Source organism: Triticum dicoccoides, chromosome 2A, assembly GCF_002162155.2.
Source record: "Triticum dicoccoides isolate Atlit2015 ecotype Zavitan chromosome 2A, WEW_v2.0, whole genome shotgun sequence".
Lineage (NCBI taxonomy): Eukaryota > Viridiplantae > Streptophyta > Magnoliopsida > Poales > Poaceae > Triticum > Triticum dicoccoides.
In genome coordinates, this window is record NC_041382.1 from 13,582,138 (window position 1) to 13,591,876 (window position 9,739).

At 42.4% G+C, this 9,739-nt stretch overlaps 1 protein-coding gene and 1 long non-coding RNA gene across 2 annotated transcripts; both read left to right on the plus strand.

The window, feature by feature from the left end:
- Positions 1–1,469: 1,469 nt before the first annotated feature.
- LOC119358651 (syn-copalyl diphosphate synthase, chloroplastic-like) lies at positions 1,470–5,944 on the plus strand. The gene is made up of 14 exons (XM_037625109.1): positions 1,470–1,611; positions 1,924–2,006; positions 2,134–2,443; positions 2,552–2,735; positions 2,844–3,064; positions 3,234–3,354; positions 3,518–3,630; positions 3,757–3,989; positions 4,095–4,210; positions 4,556–4,654; positions 4,759–4,932; positions 5,025–5,109; positions 5,214–5,420; positions 5,525–5,944. The coding sequence occupies exons 1-14, from the start codon at positions 1,503–1,505 to the stop codon at positions 5,741–5,743; spliced, it is 2,274 nt and encodes a 757-aa protein (XP_037481006.1). The 5' UTR covers positions 1,470–1,502; the 3' UTR covers positions 5,744–5,944.
- Positions 5,945–8,660: 2,716 nt separating this feature from the next.
- Positions 8,661–9,436, plus strand: LOC119358652. The gene is made up of 2 exons (XR_005172267.1): positions 8,661–9,003; positions 9,122–9,436. It is a non-coding gene; the product is annotated as an uncharacterized LOC119358652 (long non-coding RNA).
- The last annotated feature ends 303 nt before the right edge of the window (positions 9,437–9,739 follow it).

The following is a 9,739-nucleotide window of genomic DNA, read 5'->3' on the forward strand; positions in this document are numbered from 1 at the left end:
GATCCATTGGCGATGCTATAAATTCAATCACGTTAGACCCGAGTGGCTATACCAGGCGTCCAAATTCAATCAAGTTTATATATTGACTGCAAGTTGATTTCTGTAGACAAAATTAAAGATAATTAATATTTTGCTCGCTACGTGCGTGGGCCACTCTTTTTTTTCGGGGATACTCTACTAGTTCGTGAGGCAGGAAGATCGCAAAAAAGAAAAACTTGAAGTAGAAGAGTCAGCCATGAAGCAGGAAGAATCTGAGCGCTACTGCCAAACTTTGTTGCTAGCTACCAACCACTGACCTCGTTTTCCAATGGCTGAAAGTTCAGAGATAGACTGCGCCGATGACCAACTGGTCTAGTATTTCCAAAACTTTCCATAAGTCGCGTGGATGTTGACTGACTAGTCGCGTAATCTTGGTACACGTTGTTGGACTTTAATGGTTCCGGCATTTTTGTGGAGCCGATATGAATATTTTTTTTGCGGGAACGATATGAACATTGCTATGTGTTAATAATATGGTCGTTTTGTAAATATCTATCATTGTCACTTATTCCGGGAGAGACTTGTATGAGATCTCACATTTAGGTGAGATCGTGAAATCAATCTCAAAAAATTATATTTAGACACTTAAGAAATCTAAAATTATTTGACAACATTCATGTGGACTATGTCTGCAACTCTGAAAAAAAAGCTCAAAACTTGACGTACATTCAGAGATTCAAAAAAGACAGCTTTGGATGAATAGTACTTTGACACTATTGGCAACCGAATTTTTTTCCATTAATGTAAGAGGGTGTTTGTTTCCAGGGACTTATTGGTCTAGGGACTTAAATAAGTCCCTATAAGTCCCATCTAAACCAAACAGGAGGGACTTATAGGGACTTAAAATGGACATTTGGGACTTATGAAATAAGACTCTCAAAAGGGGACTTATAGGGACTTATAGTTGTAATATGGTCTTATAGAGACTTATAAGTCCCAGGAACCAAACAGGTATGGACTTTTTAGAGACTTGGGACTTATAAGTTGGGACTAAAAAAAGTCCTAGGACTTATGAACCAAACAGGGCCTAAGTTGAATTAGGTAACTTTTTAAGGTTGTACATCAAACATTGTTGTGTGTCTAAAAGTTTGAAAATGTTCGAACATGTATTTTTTTACCAAAAAAATCGATCTCATTAATCTCACCTAATGCGAGATCTCACACAAGTCTCCCCACGCTCAATCTCATACACGATCTATACTAGTAACTACTCCAACTCAAAAAAAGAAAGACTGCAGGCTAACGTACCTTCCGTCGTGGTCGTGGTGCAGCTACCGAAGTATGAAGGAATTCTCGCCCGTCTGACTCACTACTAGTACTAGTCAATTACCAAGGATGATTCATCACCTTCCTTTATAAATACTGGATGGTGGGGGCAAGTAGTAGCTCATCACTGAGACAATATCCCACCAAAAAAAGAACAGCCATAAGGGAGGAAGAAAGAGAGACAGAGAAGGTAGAGGATGCTGACATTTACTGCTGCATTCCGGCATATTCCAGTGCTCGACCAGCCGACGGCCGAGCCATGGCGACGACTGTCCCTGCACCTGCACTCTCAGCGTCGACGATGTGGTAATCACGTTCTATTAATCTCCTGACCTGAATCCATGCATGGTTGAGAAATAGCTTGAGCAAGCTCACGTTCACATCAAAAACTGTTTTGATGGAAATTTTTGTTACATCGTAAAATAAATATAATTCCTTCCATGATTCTTGTTTTCTCTCCACATAAGGTATGGAGTGATGTTGATACAGACCTTTAGGCTGGCTGGAGAAAATTTTCATACTGCATCTAATACTGATAATGTACCTGAATTGATAATTTAAATCGCTATTAACTTCATATGACTTTGTTATTTTCCACTTCTCATGTATGATATTTAGGGTTCGTGCTAACTAGCAAATTCCCATCATATCCGGAGGTAGAAGTGGGTGAATGGAAAGTTGATGAGTACAGACAACACACGGTGAGCATATATACATATGAATTAACTCATTTCGAGCAGAATAGTTGCCTACTGCCTGTGCACAAGCTGACAAACATATACTACTATATTAAACCCTGATCAAAAGCAAATAGCGATGTTCCTAAAGGATGAACAGAGCGAGACGCGACAGATGATCGGTGCCATAAGAACGGCTCTAGCGTCATTGGGTGATGATGAGACGTCAATGAATGTTTCAGCCTACGACACAGCGTTGGTCGCCCTTGTCAAGAACCTTGACGGAGGTGATGGACCGCAATTCCCCTCATGCATCGACTGGATTGTTCAAAATCAACTACCAGATGGTTCGTGGGGTGATGCTGCTTTCTTCATGGTCCAAGATCGGATGATCAGCACCCTGGCATGTGTGGTAGCAGTGAAGTCTTGGAACATTGACAGCGACAATTTGTGTGACAGGGGTAAAAAGATTAATGGATGGATTCTTTGTTTTTTTATTAATGATTGACCTTGTTTATTTCCAAGGAAGGATCACGTATCTAATATAGAGTGGACCTTTTCTGTTGTAGGTGTGTTATTTATCAAAGAAAATATGAGTAGGTTGCTAGAAGAGGAACAGGACTGGATGCCATGTGGCTTCGAGATCAACTTCCCAGCACTCCTAGAGAAGGCCAAGGACCTCGACTTGGACATCCCTTATGATCACCCTGTTTTGGAAGAGATATATGCCAAGAGGAATCTGAAGCTCTCTAAGTAAGCATCGCTAGCTACATGCGTGTGATAAACCTTGCTTTAAATATTGAGTTGAATAGTCTATGTATAATTAATTAAGCGATAATTAATCTCACTCTAAAATTGTAGGATACCACTGGATGTGCTGCATGCCATACCAACGACCCTACTCTTCAGCGTTGAGGGAATAGTAGACTTACAATTGGATTGGGAAAAGCTACTCAGGTTGCAGTGTCCAGATGGCTCCTTCCATTCCTCGCCTGCTGCCACCGCTGCTGCCCTCAGTTACACCGGCGACAAGGAATGCCGTGCGTTCCTGGATAGGCTCATCAGAAAGTTTGATGGGGGAGGTGATTAATTAAAATCACCACTAATACTTCTCATACAACTAACATGATCGAATGCAAACTTAGTTAGGAAAGGAGCCCCTTCGATTGGCCAATACTGAAACAGAATTTACCAAAACAGCATTGGTCAATACTAACGTTGGCATTCACATAAATTCTCCTTTTTTACTAGTGCCATGTAGCCACTCAATGGATACTTTTGAGCAATTATGGGTGGTTGATCGGCTGATGCGTCTGGGGATATCAAGGCACTTCACAAGTGAAATTCAGCAGTGCTTAGAGTTTATTTACAGGTCACATAAACAACTTCTATCTAATTGGAAAATACATGATGTCCTAACATTTCTAAATATTTATTGTGGTTTTAAAATGGAATGCTACTAGAGTAGTAGTATTTTCCTTTAAGAGTAATAGAGTACTAGTTTGAGACAAGGAGCATATCTACACTTTGAACAGGCGCTGGACGCAGAAGGGACTGTCTCATAACGTGCACTGCCCAATCCCGGATATTGATGACACGGCCATGGGTTTTCGTCTCCTCCGTCAGCATGGCTACGATGTCACTACATGTAACTAATATTTTGTTAGTCAAATTTATGATAGAAGCTAGATTCTAAAATTTGAGAAGCGCTTTGGCATGCATGGCTACTATGCCATGCTGGATCGAGTTTTATTAATGTGCATCTAAAATGCAGCTGTGTTTAAGCACTTTGAGAAGGATGGCAAGTTCGCCTGCTTCCCCATGGAGACCAACCACGCTTCTGTTACCCCAATGCACAACACTTACCGTGCATCTCAGTTCATGTTCCCTGGTGATGACGATGTCCTGGCAAGGGCGGGGCACTATTGCCGTGCATTCCTCCAAGAGAGACAATCCTCCAACAAGCTGTACGACAAGTGGATCATAACTAAGGACCTGCCGGGCGAGGTATGTGCCAACACATTCAAGTTAATTATGTATGCCTCAGTCGGGCCACTACTTAGTTTCCATGGTTTAGAGCAGAGTATTGAGCAATTCTTCCTGCAAAATCAGGTTGGGTACACATTGAACTTCCCATGGAAAGCAAGTTTGCCACGAATTGAAACAAGGATGTATCTGGATCAGTACGGTGGCAACACCGATGTTTGGATTGCCAAGGTCCTCTACAGGTGAAAACGTTACATAACCAAAGTATCCTTAGTTAGAATAACTCTTCATTAGAGGAACCAAAGGAAAATATTTATCTTTTGGGATAATTTAAGATGCCACAATATTTTAAACATAAACTTGATTCATGTATCCATCAAAGTGAGATACATTGAGTGCATAGAAAAAATAACCACGAAATCAGTTTAAATTGAGGAGCTTCTCATATACAAGATGAGGAATGAGGCTGACCATCCTATATAGTAGTCAACTAACATGTGACATTAGGGCAATTTTAAATGCAGCTTCTATAGTTTATGATAGCCAAACATTTGTCACACCTTTGTTTCTGACGTTTAACATTTCAGAATGAATCTTGTGAGCAACGACCTGTACCTTAAAATGGCTAAAGCTGATTTCAGAGAATATCAGAGACTCTCCCGAATTGAGTGGAATGGCCTCAGAAAGTATGTCACAAACATTTTTGCTACGTCTCTGTACTCAAATTCAATCCACTAGCTTACAAATTGGCCACTAGATTATTACTTGATACTTGAGAGTATATACGCAGGTGGTATTTCAGGAACCATCTGCAGAGGTATGGTGGGACTCCAAAGAGCACGCTCACCGCTTACTTCTTAGCTTCAGCAAATATCTTCGAACCGGGCCGAGCAGCAGAGCGTCTAGCATGGGCTCGCATGGCGGTGCTTGCTGAGGCGGTTACATCTCACTTTCGACACATTGGGTATGTAATTATGTATGCAGCCTCAAAGTTTTCCTCTCCAGAATTTGGTTTTAGTGATGATCGATGCAAAACATGTGTGCAATTCCTTGCAGGGGCCCATGGTACTCGACAGAGAATCTTGAAGATCTTATCGTCCTTCTTTCATTTGACGATATTTCCGGCGGTCTTCGGAAAGCTGTAAAATTCAAGAAACCACTACACTTAAATATCGTTGTTGATATGATACTGAACTTTTACCAGATATGAAATGGCGGAACCTCTATTTTCTTTGGTAACTACAGTGGAAGCAGTGGCTCATGGCATGGACTAGAAAGGAGAACCATGGATCCGTTGATGGAGATACAGCTCTGTTGTTCGTTCGCACAATCGAGATTTGTTCAGGAAGGAATGTTTCAGACGAACATAAACTGAACCTTTGGGATTATTCCCAGCTCGAGCAGCTCACCTCTTCCATCTGCCACAAGCTTGCCACAATAGGTCTTGTTCAGGTCCGTGTGTACATGCATTGCATTTCATATATCCATGTACCTCCATTTGAGTTGTATGTGATTTCTCAAACTATAACCAAAGAATGTTCAATTGGGGAAAACAGAATGGGACACGTATGGATAACATAGAGGACTTACATCGGCAAGTGGATTTGGAGATGCAAGAACTATCTTGGCGTGTTCATCGGGGTTGCCATGGCCTCAATAGAGAGACCAGACAGACATTTCTCAACGTGGTGAAAAGCTTCTATTACTCGGTTCATTGCTCACCTGAAACAGTTGATAGCCACATCGCAAAGGTCATATTTCAGGATGTCATTTAGGAAGAACCCTCTTCTGTCCTTATTAGAATTATTAATAACCACGTTTTGTGCTGGGTTCCGTCATGTTACATGTCCAAGTATTTTTCGGAACCTCTAAGGACTACACGTGAATATTTAGATAGAATGGAAACAAGGTTCCGAATGATATGAACCCTCTTCTAAGTTGTACAGAAGTTGGCTGTTATAAATATACATGTACAATCCCTGTAACCCACCGTGGGAAAATACAAAGCAAATAACAGGCACATTATGTGCGTGTGGCAATAGATCGATCTAGTCAGGGTGAGTTCCCTGCGTACATGTTTCTTTATTCTTTTTATTTTTTTCCTTCTGTAGCGCTAGTGCAGAAATGTTTACACACATCTTAAATGATGGTGCATCACTTTCAATCCATGTCATCGCTATTTTTTTGAAATACTAGTGGTGTGCGAGTAGGCAATTATGCCACAACCGTGTGGGGCCAGCAGCCTGCCCAGTCGCGAACATTATTTGTGGCATGTCAGAGACTTGACACGCCACTGGTTACGTACTAGCTGTGGTGTGGGCTAAATGGACAGCTATTGGTCTATTTTGGTCCTTGTTTCTGGGCCCGTGTTTTCATGCCCGAATATTTGCGGTGCGGGCTGAGAATATTCGTGGGTGTCTCCTTCCCCTCGCACTTCGCCCCATTTTATCTTGCCGGCCACGCCCAATTTGTTGTGTTGTTATAATGGATATACTGATTGATAAAGTCTAAGATGATATGCTTAGTGTGGAATCCTGCATTTATATTGTAAGCTATAGGACTGTTGTGGAATTGCCACGCGTCGTCGCCGGCCGCGGCCAATATATGTTGTAGGAATGATAATTTTTAGGCTGAGTAATCCATAGATTGATATGCTCAGTGTGGATTGGTAATTTTGTAAATTTAGTTCTAGAATGCATGATATATAGTAGTATGCATGTCAAGTGCTTGGTGCCCCTAATTGCTAGTAATTTTATTCTTAAATGCGATTGTGAATATGTGTATGTGGCTATGTGCTAGGCCTCTCCCTTTGAGGGAAAATCATTGCATTTATACTTTTATAGATGAAAATCAATTTGAGAGTATAGATTATATTTTAAAAAAATTATGGAAACAAGAATCCATATTCATGTGCTATGAAATTATATTATGTTTTTATGTGGTATGAATTTGTAAATACGAATGTGTAGTCTATTTGTCTTGATCAGTATTTAGACATAGTACTTTCTTCTCTACCAAGATATGGCATGCCAAGTTTGCAAGTAGCCTTACAAGTGGCTCATTGTCCAATGTCTATCTTGTGGAGGGTTTCTTAGTTCAGTGGTAACGAACTATTCGTTTTCATTCACTATTAAGCATATTTTTTCTTTTTCTTCCAGTGCCTTTACAATTGATGTAATGTGTGCGTGTTTCCCATTGTTGCACTAATTGTCCCATGCAACGTACGGTTGCGGTTCAATTCACGTACATGAGAGTGTGCTCTTCAAGGGTATTAGGGACCAATACATTATTGAGTTAGAAGAAGGACCAACAATGACCCGCATTAGATGAGAAGGATAGGACCGTTTCATGACCCACAATGGTCTCACTTGGGATGAAATGATTTGTTTTTCCTTAAGAGGACAATGGCTTCGGATGTCTATTATATTTATCGACGATGGCGAGAATGACCCACTTGGTGATACCGGCTTCGCCCAAAGAATCAAGCTCAATGAAGATGAGGCCGGCCACCTCTTCGACGTCCTACCGTCACGTGAGGACTACGCCATGGTGATATTTGTGACTCGTTTAACACGGACGAATCTTGTCAAACATGTCATGTTATGTTCTTTAAAGTCATTTATCTTATTTCGTTCTTTGTGTCCATCACGTGAGCGGTTTGACATCCTTGCTCTCTTAGTTTTAAAAAATTGCGTAAGAATGTATCTTTGACTAGTTACATAGCGGGTGATGAAGCGGGACTTGCTGGAATATGCCTTGGAGCAAGGGGCGTTGTCGGTGTCAAAACCGGCAGATCTCGGATAGGGGGTCCCGAACTATACATCTAGGATCGATGATAACAGGAGGCAGGGGACACGATGTTTTACCCAGGTTCGGGCCCTCTTGATGGAGGTAAAACCCTACGTCATGCTTGATTGATATTGATGATATGAGTATTACAAGAGTTGATCTACCACGAGATCGTGGAGGCTAAACCCTAGAAGCTAGCCTATGGTATGATTGTATGTATATGTTATCTATCAACTAGCCTGGCCTCGGTTTATATAATGCACCAAAGGCCTAGGATAACAAGAGTCCTAGCCGAATACGCCGGTGGGGAGGAGTCCTTGTCTTGATCACCAAGTCTTGTGGAATCTTCCATGTATGCGGCAGCTGTCCGAACTGGCCCATGAGTATACGGCCATGGGGGTCCTCGGCCCAATCTAACAGATCGGGAGATGACGTGTTGAGTACCCCCTAGTCCAGGACAACGTCAGGCGTCGTCAGCATCTGTGCGCACAAGGTAGACATGGACGACCACATTGTCTTTAGTATGGAGGGGTGGAAAGAGTTCCTCACTAGGGAGTATCTCCCACTTCGATCGACTATCAGGAACACCGCGCACCCCAACTTGAGGAAGGTGATCGCCATTGACATTATTTAAATTAAAGTAGTTACTCACTGGTGTGTGATACTTGTGTCCACTAGCGGACCTCTCCGGTGGGCAGGGTATGTCGCCTGCCATACCTTAGTTTTGAGCAAAAAATATTATTACTAGTATGCATCGATCGCTAGCACAAATGCACAATACGTTGCCTTGTCGTTGTTAATGGAAGATGGGCCTACGCAGCTAGCGGCCTAATGGGCCAGTAGCCGAGAGTCCGAAATAGCCAGCCACTTTCCATCGTCCACGAGAGCAGAGACGCACACGGAGTCGACCGCTCATCTGTTCTCTCCACACGACCCTGATCCTAATCCCTAAGCTCTAGCGCGGCGGCGGTGGCTAGCCAGGTCGCCTGCAGCAGGCGGGGCAGCCAACGGCAAGGCAGGCAACGGCAGGGCAGCCAACGGCGGCTATAGTCTGGGGGGCTAGAGGGCGCCGGCACCGCGGCAGCAAGAGGCAGCCCCAGCCGGGGCCTAGGCGCCTAGCAGCAGCAAGAGCAGTCCGGACGTCCGGGCGTCCGGCTACTTCTGATTCCGGCGCAGTTCCGGCCAGATTGCCCGAAGATGGAAAGGAAGAGGGAGGGAATATGAAATCGAAAGGAAAGGGGATGAGGTGATTTCTCAGTTTTTCTGAAATTCTGTAGCAAATTTTAACAGTAGCTTGAACCCTCAAATTGAAGCAGATTGTAGTGGCATATTAATGTTCTGAACACTCTGGTTGTAAATTGCAGATTTGAAAAAATATTTTGAAGTGCTTGGCAGTAGCAGTAGCTCGAAATCGAACCCAAATACCCGTGAAAGTGTCAATGTTTCGGCACCTGCCACTCATCAAGATCAAGTGAGTTCCATGGAAGTAGAGCATGAAAAATCGATGCAAACAGAACAAGTGGAAGAACAAATTACATATTCTCTTGAAGCTATAGTGGAAGAACAAACTACAGATTCTTTTGAAGCTATAGTTTTAGGTTGTTTTTCTATTGAAACATGTCTACAATTTCATTGTATTTGGTTATTTGTTTGTAGTGTGCATTGTTAGTGTGTATTGACTCCTTTGATTCCCATAAAGAAAAATTTTAGGGAGACTTCGCCCCACCTTAATTTTTTTCCGTGGTCCGCCTCTGCTTGTGTCTTAATTAAACTTGCTAGTTCGCTCGTGTTTCCTTCAACATACATAGTTGTTTCTAGATGATTAACGAAGTTGTGAGATGTTGGTTGTTGTATATATGTTTGGCCATGTGTTAAACTAATTGTTGGTCTATTTTATCTTTCATATGTGTTGTTGCCATGCGGGGTGTGCTGCTGAATTTTTCTCGCTGGAAAACAAGCTGGTGGCATGCCTACTATGGCAA

What these genes read in the sequence shown, in the direction of transcription:
- LOC119358651 (XM_037625109.1), top strand. Translation starts at nt 1,503, where the DNA reads ATGCTGACATTTACTGCTGCATTCCGGCATATTCCAGTGCTCGACCAG. An exon ending in CGACAATTTGTGTGACAGGG is followed by an intron (nt 2,444 to 2,551) that starts GTAAAAAGATTA and finishes TTTCTGTTGTAG; the next exon opens with GTGTGTTATTTATCAAAGAA. An exon ending in CTAAGGACCTGCCGGGCGAG is followed by an intron (nt 3,990 to 4,094) that starts GTATGTGCCAAC and finishes CTGCAAAATCAG; the next exon opens with GTTGGGTACACATTGAACTT.